The 18142-nt window shown below is 37.0% G+C and overlaps 2 protein-coding genes and 1 pseudogene across 2 annotated transcripts; 2 read left to right on the top strand and 1 right to left on the bottom strand.

Moving 5' to 3' along the window:
* Nucleotides 1-776: 776 nt before the first annotated feature.
* Nucleotides 777-6514, top strand: LOC149013727 (ATP-dependent Clp protease ATP-binding subunit CLPT1, chloroplastic-like). Its single transcript, XM_089159631.1, has 6 exons — nt 777-1280; nt 1355-1390; nt 1486-1595; nt 3622-3801; nt 5855-5982; nt 6209-6514. The coding sequence occupies exons 1-6, from the start codon at nt 1054-1056 to the stop codon at nt 6239-6241; spliced, it is 714 nt and encodes a 237-aa protein (XP_089015757.1). The 5' UTR covers nt 777-1053; the 3' UTR covers nt 6242-6514.
* A 2714-nt stretch (nt 6515-9228) lies between these two features.
* LOC149013726 (LOB domain-containing protein 30 pseudogene) lies at nt 9229-10140 on the top strand (annotated as a pseudogene).
* A 3720-nt stretch (nt 10141-13860) lies between these two features.
* On the bottom strand, nt 13861-15911 carry LOC149013725 (putative F-box protein At4g22165). Its single transcript, XM_089159984.1, has 2 exons — nt 15682-15911; nt 13861-15389 (listed from the first exon to the last, which is right to left on the bottom strand). The coding sequence occupies exons 1-2, from the start codon at nt 15696-15698 to the stop codon at nt 14003-14005; spliced, it is 1404 nt and encodes a 467-aa protein (XP_089016110.1). The 5' UTR covers nt 15699-15911; the 3' UTR covers nt 13861-14002.
* Between the last annotated feature and the right edge of the window lie 2231 nt (nt 15912-18142).

Below are 18142 nucleotides of genomic sequence, written 5' to 3'. Positions count from 1 at the left end.
GTTTAGACTGACCCTACCCTTTGCGGCCTTTCGACACCCCTACCAATATGATACTCAATACGAATACTTTAAACCTAGGTTTTAGTAAATTGGATGATGTATAAAATACAATTGTTGATGGGTAATTGATTTACATACTAGCCTTAATGTAATTTTTGTCAGGCATCTAGTCTCTTCAATAATCATCTTTTGTGGATGTGCCTTAGAAACCTCCTATGTAAAGATGGTATATAAAGAAGTCTTGACTCATGATTCGTGACTCAATTTTGGTTGTCAAACCTCCAAACTTCCACACACAGTTGTGTAGTGAACTAGAGGCTAACTAGGATGCATCAAATGCATCGCCCATATTTCTTTGATGTTAAAAACCCTGACTTGTGATTCAAGATAAGGAATATCACACGCAATTAGAGTGGTTTGGATGCAATGTGCAACCTATATCCATTATTAAAATGATTCTCTCAGTGTTTTTTTTTTTTTATTAATGGAGGTGGTATACTTCTTATAAAAGTTTTACACAGAGTCTTATATTTATTAACCTCTAAGTTTAAGATTTGCTTTACATTTGAATTTATTAAATCTTTATCAACAAGATATACTTGGTACGCAACTCTTTTGAATTTAAATTGAAGTTACTATTGAGTTGTGACTCATCAAAATTGTCCTGACTGATCCGATTTCCCGGGTCTGTGACCAATTGCAGGGTTTTGTTAAAGCCGATTCCGATCCATTTATATTTAAAATTTAAATGCTCCCCGTCCGATTTATTTTCCCGATTCTGAGTTTTAAAACCTTCGTGAAAATGACTCTGTAATCCGCATTTCGAGCTTCGATTCCCATATCGCATCAAACCTCAAAAATTGCAGGTTGAGCAGTTTTCTTGGAGGAAAACGAGAAGAGACCAGACCATCGAAATTTGAATCTCAACAGCCACTGGAAAACTACTCTTCCTTCGTCGACATTTTTGTTTTCGTTGAGGTGCTAATTGTTCTTGCTGGTTGAGCAGAGGACGTATTTTGTAATCTCGGCTCAATAATTAGGGTTCCTGGAAGAATGGCCGCACGAGCGCTCTCCGTATTGCAAATTTCGACAGCCTCTTCACAATTCGATTGTAGAATTCCGAGTCATTCTTCTCTCTCTTTTCCTGGGAATCTCAAACTAGATTCGTTGGTGAATTCTTTGCTATCGAACCAGCTATCGCTTCGTTACTCGCGTTTGAGGCCTCTGCTTCCGAGAAAACGAGCGGTCGTTGCGACGGTTTCTTTTAGTCTTCCTACTGCGTATGTTTCAATCTTATTTTATTTTAATTCATCTTTTAGCCACCTCTGAAAGGATTTGGGTTTATTTTCTGCAGTAAACCGGAGAGAGCTTCCTCTGAGAAGGTACCGAAGTAAGTTCCACTGAATCTTCTTGATTCATATTCGCTTTCTTGAATTGATGTTTGGATATGTTTTATTTTTAATTTTGTGTTGTATGCTGGTGAAGATGGTCACAGAGGGCCATTAAATCTTTTGCCATGGGAGAATTGGAAGCCAGGAAGCTTAAGTATCTCTCCACTGGGACTGAAGCTCTTCTCATGGGAATATTGGTTGAAGGTTAATGATTTTGCCATTCTCGAAAATCACCTTATAGGATTGCAGCCGAAGTTTTGGTATTTGAAATTTCTCATAGTTATTCCTTAATTATATGCTGATGATATAGCTTCTTGTCGTTACTAAAATTGTAATTTGTAAAATATATGTAATTTTGTCATCTGATCTCGCGAGAATTCAAAGCGGATCTCCTGAAAATTTCCTATGTGACAAAAAAGAGAGAGAGAAGAGTTTGGCCTTTGAAATCCTTTGCCTTGTTGCTCTATGTTGCATGGTTGTAGCAAATGAATATGAGACTGTTGAAGAAAAAAGTGGATAAAAAAATTCTTCGCTTTTTTCTCCTGCTCCTTGACATGTGGCATTATAAAATTTTCATGATGAACTTTAAAGATATGCTCTTAAAATCAAATAGTTATACATCGAACACAAACAGATTATATGGGGTATGTGACAACAAGAACGGAGGTTAGATGGTGAGAATTGGTGATTGGGGGACCTCAGATGACAAGTTGAAATATCTAAGCTGAATCTGAAATAAAAAAGAGAAATAGGTATTGCTGTTGCAGATGAAATTGCAGCAAGATGAAGTGGAGAGCTGATTCTAAAGTGTAATGTTATTGAGAGAAAGTCGTTTCAGGTGCCATGGGCACGTGGAGCATTCTGAACCCACTAAAAAGGAGTCATATGATTCAGGTTAGTGGAACTAAAGAAGCAAGAGGTTAACCTAACATGACTTTTAGGGATGTTTTGAGAAAATAAATGCATTTTGTAGGGTTGAGAGCAAGGATTGGTTATTGTTGTTTGACAGTAGGATTTGTGCAGCTGGCTTCGTTTAACTGCGACAGGGCTTAGTTGAGTTGAGATGACATCATGATGGCATATGTTTTGTTGTTGAACTGAAATGAGACTACAAAGTGGTCTAGAACAACAACTGCTGCAAGCTACCATGCCTCACAAAAAGTCTGTGCAAATTCAACGGAGATCACCAAAAACATTAATTTCCTTCCAGTTCTCAGCATACCCAAGAGATGAAGGCGATTATAAGGGTATGTCATTTCACAGATCATTGTGCACTTCATTAGCAGATCTAGGCTTCTATCGAGGATGCCTTTGGGAGAAGATCTTTACCTGTCTGTTTTCATCTCACCCACCCATCCCCCACCAAAAAAGTGTCTTTTGTGATCTTCTATTCTCGAAAATTAAACTAAAAGACTTTGTCAACCTTCTTGACCGTAGCTTGAAATGGCTAAATTTCCAGTTAGGAAATAAAAGCAAGTCTTAAGAAGGAAATACACAAGCTCTAATGATGCCCATAATCATCTAAAAAGAGCCCAAAGAATACTGAAGGATTTATTTGCTTATTAACTGTAAACTGAACTAGTTGTAGCACAGTTCTGAATTTTATTTTCCATTCCATTATAGTCAATAAGTAAATTATCTTCATGCCCAAACACTTAAAATAGGCCACTCATAGATGAGAATGGAAGGACCAAGTTAACGCTGCTGATCAGTTAGTTTGGTTATGGTTGATCATGTCCAAGAGAAGATGCAATACTGCATACGTTTTTTGTCTGAAGGGAAAGAATGAGAATACCAATCTTAGAATATCATGATTTACCAACTATGAACAGATTTATCAACTCTCATTTCTTCTATTGTCCATGCAAAATGTCAAAATTGATGTAGCAATTTTCTATGTTCTTATTACTTGTAGAAAATGTTAATTTGTAGCTCCAATAGCCTATAATAGATTATTAACCCCTTTTGCATATGAATCCACTATGTAGCATGCTGAACAAGAAACAATCTCAAGTGGGAACTGTAACTACTGGAAACATCTATAAGCAGCGGACTGCAAACTGCTTATTTTCCATTTTGTACTGTAGGATAACTTTCCTTTTTCTAATTGAAATCCTATCATGATAACAATTGAGATCTCTTTTCTACAATTGTTTTTAACGAAACTTACTTTACCTTTTACACTTGGACCATCTGCATGAGCCTATGTTTCACATTTTTTCTCTTCCAGGAACCAGTCGAGCAGCAAAATTTTTGTGGGTAAACGGAATTACACTTTTCAAGGTGCGAGAGGAAACTTTAAAGTTACTTGGTAAATCTGACATGTTCTTATTCAGCCCTGAACACCCTCCGCTCACTGAACCAGCACAAAGGGCGCTTGATTGGGCTGTTGATGAGAAACTGAAATCAGGTAATTAGCCGTTTTTGTGATAATTTGTATCTTAAATTATATTAAGAGAAATGGTTTATATTCATCTTTTTTTGTATTCCTAAAATATGTTCCAGGAGCATTTCTTACTTATCCCAGAGTCATTTATCATATAGTGATGTGCGGTAGTATCATGAAATGGGTGAATCAACTGGCCGGGCTCCGTTGGTCCTATCCAGGCCTCATGTTGCTAAAAAAATTGCAGTATGACCACCCATTTTCCAATTGTGACCTACTCCAGCCATGTATATAAATCAAATATGCATTGTGATTGGAAAAGAACCGTTTGATAGTAAGTGCACTTACAAGTAGTAAAATACAATTGTTTAGTTGTTCATCCAAATTGTCATACGATGAAGATTTCATGGGGAGCCTCAAAACCGCTGGAAGATTGCTACTGCTGATATAGCCTTTCCGTTGACTCTTATCACAGAAGATGAAAATGTCATGGTATGTTTGAAGGAATGCTGAAAGTTTGAACTGCAGGCTGAATTTTCTAGGCACTGCCCAACCTAGGACATATTTCAACAGGCAGGGAAGTTCAATCCCAATGTGGACCAATTGTAACTGCTTAGTGGAGTAGACTTTTCTCCTTCTCAGAGTCAAAATGCACGAAACTGGCAAAATGGTCAAAACTTTTACCCATATGGATCAAAATATGGTATTCAAACCATTGAAGGTACCATTTTAAAACAATTCCAGAAGTTCCAACCAAACTAGAATTTTGGTCAAGTTTATTACCCAGTTCTGTCAAAACCAAAATATTTCAAGAAATCTTGGTAGCTCTGATTGAGATTTTGAACTATGATTGGCGGGACATTGTAATTTTTAGGGGAGTTTATGTGTAGATGGATTTATTAATCTTTGATCCTTCAGGGTCCCCTCTATCAAGTATTCTTTATCAACAAATTACTACACCCCAACAAAATAATAATAACAATAGATTTGATGAAGTCTGTATCAGGAAGAGATCAACATAGTCTTCAGGTTGGTTGAACTTCATGACATCTGTTGCAAAAAGGGGATTCTCTTCCTCTAATGGATGATTTTTTGGGCATTTTTGCTGCTTGTATTCTTCGTTATTTGTTGGATCATTGTTGCTGTTCTCTTTATTTTGTTGTGCATAGTTTTAGTTTTTTTTTTGCATATGCTAGTTTTAGTCACTTTTGGCAGTGTTAATTTTCAACTATAATGCTGCTAGTACAGTGAAGATGCTGAAGGAATGACTGAATGAGTGTCCCTGAGAATCCCAAGATAAAGTAGAAGGGTTGTAGAGCCACAAGTACTGGAGCATGCCAAAGATCATTCGCAGTCACTGAAAAAACAGGGTCTATTGCTAGCAAACTGAAGAAGAAAATATCCTTTCTTCTTCTTCCTAGGAAATTGCATCATGATAAACAAACTTTACCTAGTCTATCTATGTGGCAGCTCAGATAAGGAAACATTCTCTAAAGCTTCTAAATAGCTGAAGTTTTGGCCTTTACAGTTATCTCTGAGAACTGATCAACCTGGTTCTGATGAAAGAAGCCTCCTTAAAAGTTTGAGCTTTTCTAAGGAGGTCCACCCTTAACCTAGAATTAGTAAGACTTTATTCTCTGTTCAAAGGTAAGTTACATTAGGACCACCCTTAACCGAGCTGTATAAAACTTTCCTCTCTGTTCAAACTAATAAATTAGGAATGGAGAACCAGTGGGCAGGTTTGATTTTCCATTAAAATCAGGTTGTCCTTAATAAAAATTTACGTGATTTAGGCAATGCCATTTGGACAACAAAGACTTGTTATTGGGCACACAAATCCTGTGCCACCATTTCCTTCACGTACACAACTAAATTCCGCATCTCAGCTTTGACCATGTGATATAAAAACAAGATAACTATAGCCAAACGCCAATGAAGTGCATAGGCAAGCTGACTAACTTTTATGGTATTAGGTATTAAATTCTGGCGGCAGTTTCTTCCTTGATGTATAATAGTTTCTGTAATTGCAAATTTGAAATTCATAATCCTTATTTGACTTTTACTATTGAAATGGCAGGTGAAAGTGGGGAAATTACAACCACCCATTTGCTTCTTGGGATATGGTCTGAAAAAGAATCAGCGGGTCACAAGATAATGGCTGCTCTTGGTTTCAATGATGAGAGAGCTAAAGAGCTCGCCAAGTCAGTAAGTTCCATACTTGGTTTCTCTCCAAAACATCAAATCCTCATCCCATCGAGCTCCATCAAACTAACAAGCCCCTCAGAATTTTAGTGAAACATGTACAATCTATATATATATTTGCAGTCCCCTCTTTCCACGCCTCTATACATTGGAATTCTAAGTCTGGATTCTCCTATAAGCTAAATATAACATCTTGAATCTCACCATTTTTGTATTGCTTTACCTACAGATGGATGAGGAAGTCGTTCCAAGCAATCAGTAGGGATGTGAAATAGTTCACAACTAGCTTGTTTCCCAAAAGCTCCTCTGCAGGACTTCTCAGAAGATCAGTTGCCTTGTAAAGAAAGTTGTCCTGCATGGCTTCATTCAATCAAGTTTGATTTTGTAAGGCACTATTAGGTGCTCATGTAACCATCATTGAGTTTTACAATTCTTTAGAAGGAAGCTCGATTGGATTTGATTTCAATTTCCTGGCAAGATTTGTTTCGAAACTGCTTAAGTCTGCATTGAAGAGACTCCAATTCTGCCTTGTTTAGATCAGTGGTTAGATTTCTCATTTTATCATCAGCTGAATATGTCTTTGTCCGCTTCCTGTATGATATGGATGACGCAAACTCCATATGGTAGATTTTGAGACTCGGAGGACATAAAAGCAGGTCTACTTGTTTAGTGTCCATGGTCAGACTCGCTCTACCAAAAGGTCCATAAAAAATAATTACGATATGATTTAATATATTAAACCGATTCAAAGTGATTTTAGTAAGAATGAAAAGTTATCAGGACCACCGTAATGCACGATGCACCCTGAGTTAGTCCATGTCGGTTTTTCTGCAAATTGCTCAAAACCATGGTGAAGCCAAACTGGAGAGAAACAGAGGCCATGTTATATGGTATACTGTTTTCCCCTGCTACGGATTCTGGTCTGAGACAAATTGCAATATGTTATGTTTGTGCTAGGTGTTTTTCAGCCCGAAACCGTTAGGCCCAGCTCGAAATCACCCGAAACCGCACCGTTGACACCTCTACCCATGAATAACCAATAAATTCTCAGTCTTCTAAAATAAATGTTTATAGCTTGAGTAGCATATTAAGCCCACTTACATTGAGGATGGTCTTTTATGGAATCCGGATCACTTCCTGGTCAAGGGGGCAATTGTTTCTTTACCCCCAAAATCGGGGTGGAGCTCATGTGGGTCTTACTTACTGTTCCATTTTTAAAAATTTTAACATTATTTAAATGTAGGTTCCACTTATTTTGTGGTGAAAAAACGTATGAGGAGATCGGCATAATTCTTTACCAAAAAGGAAAAAGGTAGCTGGTTTAATTGGTTATCCAAAAAAATTAGCTGGTTTAATGTACCCATGGTCAGGCTGAACTCGACCGGAACCAACCGAACCCTGACTTAAACCATGGCACGGCTCCGATTTCTCACTATTCATTAAAAAGAGTTTTTTATTTTTATTCCTCCATTTCGACCCTAAAACCAAGGATGAAACGTGAAGGAAAAGCTGTTTCAGCTTGATTGTCTGTAGAGTAACTGTTTCAGCATAAGAAATCGCCGATTGGATCGTACGGTTGCATTTCATCCACGACACGTGTCAAATAAGAGTGAGAATATGGTGCTCCCCTCGCTGCTCGCTTATCGCTACACCTATTTTGGACAGAAGCCGGACGGCGCGCGGCGATGTGCCTTCACCAACTTCTGTAAATTTTTATTTTTCTTTTTCGATCTCCATTTTTCCTTTACCAAAAAAAAGATCTCCATTTTTCTAATGTCTTTTTCTTTTTTTGGTAAAAAAAAAGTCTTTTTATTTCAAAAAAGAGAGTGAAAACGCCCGCGAGAACCAGTGGGCCCCAATGAGAACTCTCACGATTCACGAAGGCAGTTACGTTGGATCTCACGGAGACACGTGTTGTCTTTTCTTCACATTTATAGTTTGAATCTCATTTTGACTTTGACTTAGGGTTGAAAACGAGGAATCGACCTGAATCCGTTCGAAATAGTTTGATCCTCCTAATATGTATAAAATCATGGTTTTTAGTTGTGAACCGGTCGAACCAAGAAAAACCTTTAATATCATGGATCGGCTGTTCCCTAATACAAAATACTAAGGGTATCAATTGCATACCGATCTTGCCAAACCATGTCTTTTATAACCTCACAAGCACCATGACCAAACCGAATTTTGACAGTACGGTATTGGTTTCAAGTACTCATATTGTCGGTATGTACCGAAACCATACCAAATTGGTATCGTACCCAATTAAGGGATATAAATATAATTTTACAATTAAAACACTTTACCTTTACGTCCCTAATTCCATGTTTCAGTCTTACTCGTTTTGTCCTTCACTACTTTTCTATCGATGGTTTGATCGCAATTTCATTATAATCTTAATGAACTAATAACAAAAGTGGCATGGGTTAGTTCGTACCAAAATTATACCGCACTAGGTAAAGTGTTTAAACCATTTTTTCGCATCGATTTAATACTGAAACCATACCGAACCATTTTTGTAAATACCAAAACCATACTATAACGTATAAATTTGGTGCGGTAAGGTTTTGATTTTTGGTATTCAAAGTTGGTACTGTACCGATTGACACCCTTACAAAATATAGTGCTTTTGATGCGATAAAATGTGATTTGCTTTGGTTGGTTTTCCGGTCCGAAGTATTCAGACCAAACCAAAGCCTACTCAGGGTGGAAGCAAAAGGGCAAAAAGGAGAAGAGATTTAGGCGTCTAGTGCTCTCTACGCCTCTTCAAATACGCAAGCAGATATAGACTAAGTCTAGACACGTTTCGGGTTCTCAAATTTTGCGGTTTTTGTTAACATTTCAATTGAGATTTTGAAGATCAGCACGGAATGGCTCAGCATGAAGATCGATATACTCACTTGATGAAGTGACTGACTGCATTTTGAGACTTGACACTTAGAGAGAGAAAGTAAGAGAAAAGTTATAGATCGGAAGGTATATAGAAATCAAAGGCCATGATAATCTTAGAGAGAGAGAAAGAAAGAAAGGCACAGTTGGGAGTTACTAGGGTTATTGCATGCTTGCTTCACGCAAGCAGCTACAGGGGGGGTTGGATGTCTCGCGTGGCTTCAAAGATTTTAAATAGGATTTAAAAATCAAAGACGACCCACCACCAAAGATTATAGTTTTGGCTCTTCTCTTCTCGTTCGATCTCTTCATCAAATCATCCAACCCCACCGGGAAAAGTTTCATCATCACTTGAAAAAGATGAATACCGCTCCAAACAACACTGGCAGTAGCAGCAGTGGAGGCTGTGGAGGCTTTGGAGGTTTTGGAGGCTTTGGCGTCGGCGCAGGTGGTTCTGGTGGTGGGCCTTGCGGTGCATGCAAATTCCTCCGCCGTAAGTGTCAGTTCGATTGTCTTTTTGCGCCTTACTTCAACTCCGACCAAGGAGCTGCTCATTTCGCGGCGGTGCATAAGGTTTTTGGTGCAAGCAACTTCTCAAAGCTTCTCCAGAACTTGCCTCCCCATATGCGCCATGATGCAGTGGTGACCATTTGTTATGAGGCTCAGGCTCGTCTCCATGACCCCATCTATGGGTGTGTCGGCCACATCTTCGCTCTCCAACAGCAGGTAATAATCCATGCATGATGATCTAATGAGGTTTTCAGAAAATGGTGGAATACAATTTTTTCCAATCACGTTAAATTTCTTGAGTATGTTTTGATTGTGTTTTTCGTAATGGAAATCTTGAATGTGGTGTAGGTGGTGAACTTGCAGACAGAGATCTCATACATGCAGGCTCGTCTGGCAACCCTAGAGCTTCCAGTTCCAGCGCCGCCATTTTCTCAGCCACCAATGATCCAACTCTCTTCACCGGTGGTTCCTGTTCCAGATCTCCCTTCAGCTTTAGGCATGCCCTCAGCGTCTTCATTTGATCTATCGATGTTTTTTGATCCTGAAGTGAGAATGGAATTCCGAGAATATGGTGGTGGTGGTGGCAGGAACCCTTCAGACAACTCTAACCTGTCCATCACCACCACCGGAGAAAGTAGTGGCGGCGGTGACGATGATTTTCAGGCATTGGCAAGGGAGCTTCTTCTCGGACAGGGGACCTCGTTGGGTTCAGCACCTTCAACTGAACCATCACCTGAATTGCAGCCACCACCACCTCCATGATCACCACCTCCGCCTCTCTCTTGATAGATAATAATATCTTAGATTGACTATTGAAGCTAAATAAATGGAGTATTCTGGTTTTTGGGTATAGTTGTCTTCGTCCAAATCAGCAACTGATGATCATATTATTAGATGAAAATATGAAATCAACATAGTAGTTTACAATTTGTGGAGTGTTGCATGCATGGTATTAACATCTCTCGATTCTCTATTTCGAAATATATGATCTGTGAACCGGTCCGCCATGATTAGTGAAGTATAATATTTCACTATTTATCATATAACTTTTTCATGCGAAAGAAGATGATCATGATCAGCTTTAACAAAGCGTCATTGATTCAATCTAAGTATAAAACAAATACAGAAATAAACTAAAATTTCAAAAGATACCATTTTCAAATATGATATCAATTCGAATGATCAACTTTATGTGTTTGTTTTCGGGAATTTAGATCCTCTGCATCCGAGTAGGGCTTACGTCCGGCCGTTCAGCCGCTGAATGCTTTGCCTGTGGTAACCGGAATCCAACCCTAGTCCCACGGCCGCGCGGGGCATCCAGCGACGAAAGGCCTGAACGCAGAGGATTTGGATCATACTTTTGACTGATTCAGCAACAATGACCACTTGCTGCGCACGTGAGAACGGTTTCTTTAGTAACTTAATTATGACGCTACCAATTAATTCAAATTTGAACGACTTTCCATATTTACTTTCATTAATTGAGATACCTTGCGTCCGGGCAAAGCATCCGTTCACGCGTTCAGCCAGTGAGGCTCTGCTCGAGGTACCCAGGATCTAACCCTAATACCATGGGCAGGACATCTAGCGGCTGGATACTAGGATGTAGAGGATTTGGGTTGTACATACAACTGCTTTAGCAACAATGACCACCTTGTGTGCACCTAAGAATGGTTTCTTTAAATAACTTAATTGTGATGCAACCAATTGTTAGGGTAGTCACTACATTGGCTTAGTTTCATGCTCCAAGATAAAAATAGTTTGCCATATTGCTATCTCTCACTACATTTATTTTACTAACATCCTCGTGGGACTATGGTAATTAAGGAAGGCCTATTGGAAGCCATATTAGAAAGGCTTATAAAATTGTAGCAAAAGCAATAATAAAGAAGTGATTTCCTTAGGGCCTATTTGGTTACTTGAGTCTGTAGATTTCAAAAATCTAGAGATTTCAAATCTATAGACTTCAAATCTCTGGAGTCATGGTTCATAAAATTAACTTTTTGATTAGCTTGAATTTTTTGAATGAAATTTGTAGATTTATCCAAAAAAATATATTTATTGAATTATGGTTCAAATGTTTAATGCTTTGATAGTAGGGATGAAATCTCTGGATTTCACCTCGTACCCATAAATCTACAGATTTCACGTTTTTAGTGTAAAAAGGTGAATCTCTAGATTTCATGAATCTAGAGATTCACACAACTAAACGAGTAAAAATCTCCCATTTGTGAATCCAGATATTTGAAATCTCTGGATTCACGTAACCAAACAAGCCCTTAGTGAACGATTTTGGTCATCACAACCGGTACATAGGACGGTTTGGCCTAACTCGAATCCTAGTTTCTTTAATTGCTTCTCCTAACACAGGATAGGCTTGTTATTAATTCTCAATTCCCAAAAAAATTATTTATGTTAAATTATTCAATTAATTCTTTTTTTTTTCTTTGGTAAAGAATTATCCAATTAATTCATTACATTGGTTCAATCGATTTTTTTTTTCGTTCCTTAATAAATCAATTACATAGGTGGTTCTCTAGTGTACCATGGCCAATATTCACTCCGTGGTTCCAAGAATTTTGTTATTTTGGAGCTAAGCATTATGATATATTAAATGAATGTACTTCTTACCAAAAATAAAAAAGACTTTGACCATGCCTTAAATGCCAAAAATATGATCTTTCTTTACTGAAAACCAATTCCGGATCATGAGAATGAATGAGCATTAAATTATGTAACTGTCAAGGAATTAAAAGAAATAAATGAACTGAACCCAAAAAAAGAAGAAGCAATAAATGAACATTTATGAACTGATCTATAGTTTCTAAAAAAGATTGGTCAATTTAGTTGAAATGAAATATTCTTTGTACTTGATTTGATCTAAGTGTCTCTCCAATTGATTGAGGTTTACCGAGTGTGGTTTTTCTTCTTTTTTAATAAAATTTTTTTATATATAAGAGAAAATATTTTACGTAATTGAACCAATTAAACACACCTCTTGCATTTTTCTTGATAAGGGGTCAATGTTGCCAATTGTGGATTGGGCAACTAAGCTAAACAATGGAATCAATATTAAAAGATCAAACTAATATAATCTCAAATATGCAAGGAAAAAAAGATCCATATCCTCTCTATGTTGAGAAAGATGGAAATTTATTTACTCTCACATAAGTTGAAAAGATGATAATGTCACATAATTTCAAAATATGATAAACCCAAGGGGTGGCTTAATTTATAAAAATCAACACTTCCAAGTAAAATGTCAGAATTCGAATTCCCTGAGAGTCATATGGAAAGTTCCACATCTGATTCATTTCTTCAACATTTGCTAAAAGGTCTTTGTTTTCCTCACATTTTATTTACCACATAATAACCTAACAGGGATGTTTTTAAATAGATGTGTAAACGGATCGGATAGTGGTAATACCATATCTGGATTCTATTATATTCAAATGAATTCGGATAATATTCTATCGGTTATTGAACAGATTTTATCCGATAACCAATAATTGGATAGATATTTTCTTAAGTAGATCCTTTTAAATGGACATGAATACAAATAATTTATTTTAATGGTGAAAAAATGATAAAGATGTAAACAGATTGTCAAAATTTTAAAACTCAATTGGTACTTAGTGGATTGAGCAAGTGTGATGTTCCTCGCCCTTGATTTTACAATGATCAATATTGTTAAATTACGAAATATGTATAATAATATTAGGAACCCTAGTCGTGGATGGATAGGAGGAGTCTTCCATTTTATATTAATTAAAATGAATTTGTTTATTTATTCATATATATATATTTTTTTCCTTTGATTCTCATAAGTCAAATGGGTTCAATGAGGGGTATAAATTTAATAATAATAATTATTATTATTATTATTATTATTCTTTTGGTAATAAAGGTACATGTGAGTTTCTTGGCAGAAAAAAATGTCACTTTAATTCTATTAAAAAATAGGAGTTTCACTTGGTATGCGAATGCGACAACCATGATCCGAATGGTGTCTCTGGATTTTCTCAAACCGCTTCGTGCATCTCCCTTCTTCATGGCCGACTGATGGTAACGCACAAGAGTAGCAGAATATAGGAAGTCTGTCCACCTTGACCTCCGGCCACTTGCGCGCACCGCCTCCCCAACACTTGGATTCACATTATAAATGAGGAACTTCAGAGGTGCAGGAAAAACAAAAGTAACATATTTCACTTGACATTATGAAATCAGAGACCATCTTTTTTAACAGAGGCACATTTGGTTGGAGACTATGCCATTGAAGCAACAACGGTAGATGATCATGACAAACAAATGAGTGAGGCCATTCCTGGACTTCATGTAGTCTGAATATAATAATAACATCCAGATCAATCTAACAAACTCAACAAGTAATTGAAGACAGAGCCTCTTCCAAATGAACATTATAAAAACTTGGAAGCCAATCAACAACATGAGCATTACTAGGATAAAAATAAAAGGGGACCATAAATATGTATATATTTATAAAAGCATACAAGTACAAAACAAGAACAAAAAAAGAGAGATCAGCCTCTCCCTGATGATCATTGTAAAAATCTGAAAACCAATCAACAATGTATGCATTAGTAGGATATAATCACTTTCTTGTCTACCAAGAAATTGGTGCGAACCAGATGGGCAGAAATTTGTCTAATCCTGAAGGAGGAGTTCTGTAAAAAGTTTTGACACTTTTATCTTCCAAGTGAAATACACCTAAATCATGGTGATAAGGGCTGAAGCATCCGTCTGTGAAATATATGCAATTTCCTCTAAATCCAGGGCAGTCAAGTGCCGAGCGAGAGAAGCCAGTGCTTACACCAACAAATAGCATTTGATCCCCTAATTCCTCTACCTCAACCCAATATTGTTGTTTCTCCAACTTGAATATCTTCAGTGTCACAGTTCTTTGAATGGTTTCAATTTTGCTCCTCCTTTGCACCTTCACGTCGATATAATCCAGCCTAATCCATCTTATAACCATTAGCAACTCCCCACGACATTCCACCAAATAGAGATGCCTGAACATGCGGGGCGGGTTATCCAATTGTTCAACTGGAGGAGTAACAATGTTACAACTTGTTTCTTTTGGCTGATCAAGACCTAATTCCATTAATACAAGATCATAGTTGTACTTTATGGCGTACAGTTTGCCATCTTGTACAATAAAATCTTGATATCTAAGATATTTATCTTCCACGTAGTGTTTTGTGAAAGCAGTCCATGCCTTATCCCCTGGTCTACAAAATGTTACGAGATTTCTCCTATAAAGAACTAAGACCAAACAATCATCCACAACGACAGCATTGTTGTTGTTGTTGGTTCTGTTGGAATTAGAATTTGTATGGTCAGTAGTAGTAGCAACAACAGCAGCAGGCGACAACAAGATAACCTTGCGAATGTTGGGCCTAAAAATTGGCATATTAATGATGGGGCAAGGAAGAGTAGATGTATTTGGAAGTTCAATACGAACCCCAGTAAATGGATTCAAAAGAAACATGCTTCCGGATCGCTGATTCAACATTATCAACCATCCCCAATTAGACCCACAACACCTTGTATGTCGCAACCTAGTCATTCCCAACCTATAAATTTTTCCATGGAAGGCGCTGAAAAACCCATCATGATCATAAGGATGATGATGAGGAAGAAGATCCTTGAAAGTATTACCACGTTTCCATGAATTGAAGGAAAGCATCAGCCATGGGAATTGAGGTTTAGGGAGGACTTGAATCTGATGCCGTATTTTCTTGGCAGCAGCGGCAACCGAACGCAAGAACCTGCACGCTGCACTGAAGCGATGAAAACCAACCACGTCTAATTTGTTTACTATCAGAATCAGGATATCCTCTGGAAGTAGCGCCGAAATACTACAAATATTATTCTTCGAGTAGCTGCTGCGTGGGATCAACGCTAGGTTTTCTGTGCGATTGCCTTCTCTTCTCCTTTCGGTGTGAATAGGGTTGCTGCAATTGTCGTCGATGGAGGACGCCATTGCACTGCAAAGACGCGGCACAAACAGAGAATAAACTATTGAAAAACAGAGAAGAAACTATTGAAAGAGAAAAAAAGAAACCATTCTTATGCGGATTTTGCTTCAGTGTTGCGTAATAAACGTACATAACAATGAAAACTACAATAAACACAACCGTAGTAAGAAAACTACGGGAGGTGGATATGCATCGCTTCATTTTCTGCTATGGATCGAAGAACATATATGAATCAGCAAGAGTACTAAACGAAGGTTCCATGTCCAAAAGCAGCACACTAAATTTAGAAATTAAAACTTACCACGCTTTGCTGAACATTGGACTGAAAATCAGATAAAATTTGAACTTCTTCCCGGTAAGGATCGGAATTTCGTTTTCCTGCAAACGTATACGGGCTCAGAGATCTAAAAATTGGCAATAACCAGAACCGGGAAAAGGGAAAAGAGAATTTGTCTGTGAGCCCTATCTCTTACCAGTAAAAGAAGAAGATTGAATAAGTAGAACAAAGAGAGAAAATAAAACTACAGCATTGACAAGAATGGGAATGGTGGGCTGCCTGTAGGCGTTTGAAGCCTTGAAGGGTCTCATCTTCCTTGGAGATCAATTCGACCGGGTTGCAACTCCGAGTCAGCCCCTTAAAAGTGCCTATTGAGCTGGAGCTCACTATACGGTCCTGTGAGTTTCAGAAGAATAAGGTTCGTGTGATCCCCGCTGTCGGTAAGTGGCCTGGATACTAGGAGAGTGGATTCGGTCCGGTCGAGTTAGGCTGGGTTGGGTTTGCTTGCTTAAATGGGTTATAAGAGCACATGTGATCTTCAACGGTTGATATTTTATTTGGTGAGATGGCTTCATCCGGACCGTAGGCAGCTCAGTGTTGCCCATTTATTACGCAACACTGAAGCAATATCCTATTTGGATTTCCGCTGAAAGGGGAAAAGAGGGATTTACATCATCGACAATTCCTACCTTTTTATAGTTGACTGTGACTCCTAGCGGTTAATCAGGGTGAGAATTAGAATCCAACATCTAAGAATTTAATCTAATAAATCCTTAAAATTAAGTTTAAGAAAATAGGAGAGGAACTGTTTCGGTACGGTATGATTTTGGTAACGGTTCGGTACGGTTTCGGTATTAAATCGGTACGGAAAACGGTTTAAACACAGTAGCTACTACGGAACACTTTTGGTACAAACAAATCCATTCACTTTTCTTTTTTTTTTGGTTGCCAACCCCAGGTCCAAGGCTTTGCCCTGACTAATCCGGTGTTCAACCCGGGTCGCACACTTGGCTGTGGTGGGTGAGTCTCCCAAGCGGGAATTTTTGCATCCACAAGGTTTCGATACCAGAACCTAGCTTAAGCGGACCAAGTTGCTTACTACTTGGACCAACCACGTTGGTTAATCCATGTCACTTTTATTATTAGTTCATTAAGATCCTGATGAAATTACGACCAAACAATTGATAAATTTTGATATTAACAGAGATAAAGCAAGTAAATCTATGAAGAGGAGTGAAGGACGAAATGAAAAACTGAAATAGGGAATTATAGATAGGGTAAATGTGAAGTGTTTTCATTATAAAATTACATTTATATCCCTTAATTTGGTACTGTACCAATTCGGTATGGTTTCAGTACGTAATAACTACGTACCGACGGTATGAGTACCTAAAACCGAACCGTACCGAAGAAATTCGGTTTCAGTACGGAATTTTGAACTATACGATACAGTGCGGTTTTAGATGGCGAGGTTCGTTATAGTTAAGCGGTTTCGATACGCAATTGACACCCTTACCTTGAATAATTAACTGTGTCACAATCCTTGAATAATTAGTTGGAGGCTAAATTGATGCAAAACAGGCTAAATTACACAGCTTTGCACTTTTTATGTATATCATATTATCATGGTATTATATATATATACATATATATTTTAGATGTTTAGATTTAAAAAAATAAAAATAAAAAAATTACTTAATAAGATATCTTATTGTTAAATGTATTTTATTTAAATAGATTCTATTTCTAAAGATAATAATTAAATTTCAAATTTTGTCATAATTTTTTAGCTCAACTAATTTTCTCTTAAGAACTATCAAGTTACCATCAAGCTTTATATATCTTAGGGTAAATATCACTTATCTCCCCTCTTAGCTGGACAAATAGCATTTACACCCCCTCTTACTTGGATAATATCACTTACCTCCCCTCTATTAATTTTATCAGTTAAATTTAACTTTTACCGTTAAATATTTATCTAAAACCCCAAACTACCCTTGGCTAAATTTTTTTTTTAAACTCTAAATTACCATAATCACCCTAGCAGTTAAAATACTAAATTATCTTCAACTAAAATAATTGTTAAAAACCAAAACACCATAGTTAAAACCCAAATTATCTTTAATTATTAAAAGCCCAACATACCTTTTTTTTTAATTATTAAACAATTAAAAAAACCCCAAAATAGTAATACGTGTTTAATTTTATCAACCTACCTTCTTTTTTTAATTGCATTTTTTATTTTACTTAGATAGTAGTATGTGTTTTTTTAATTATTTGATAATTTAAAAAAAAAAAGTATGTTAGGCTTTTAATAATTAAAGATAATTTAAGTTTCAACTATGGTGTTTTGGTTTTTAATATTTATTTTAATTGAGGTTAATTTAATAGTTTAATGATTACAGTAATTTAGGGTTTAAAATAAAAATATATTTTAGCTCAGGGTAGTTTGGGATTTTATAAAAATATTTGACGGTAAAAATTA

Source organism: Hakea prostrata, chromosome 6 (assembly GCF_041222555.1).
Source record: "Hakea prostrata isolate BN-2017 chromosome 6, UWA_Hpros_2, whole genome shotgun sequence".
NCBI classification, from domain to species: Eukaryota; Viridiplantae; Streptophyta; class Magnoliopsida; order Proteales; family Proteaceae; genus Hakea; species Hakea prostrata.
Note: the sequence above shows the minus strand (reverse complement) of the source record. Positions and strands in the feature narration are given on the sequence as shown.

What these genes read in the sequence shown, in the direction of transcription:
- LOC149013727 (XM_089159631.1), top strand. Translation starts at nt 1,054, where the DNA reads ATGGCCGCACGAGCGCTCTCCGTATTGCAAATTTCGACAGCCTCTTCA. An exon ending in TCTTTTAGTCTTCCTACTGC is followed by an intron (nt 1,281 to 1,354) that starts GTATGTTTCAAT and finishes TATTTTCTGCAG; the next exon opens with TAAACCGGAGAGAGCTTCCT. An exon ending in CTAAAGAGCTCGCCAAGTCA is followed by an intron (nt 5,983 to 6,208) that starts GTAAGTTCCATA and finishes CTTTACCTACAG; the next exon opens with ATGGATGAGGAAGTCGTTCC.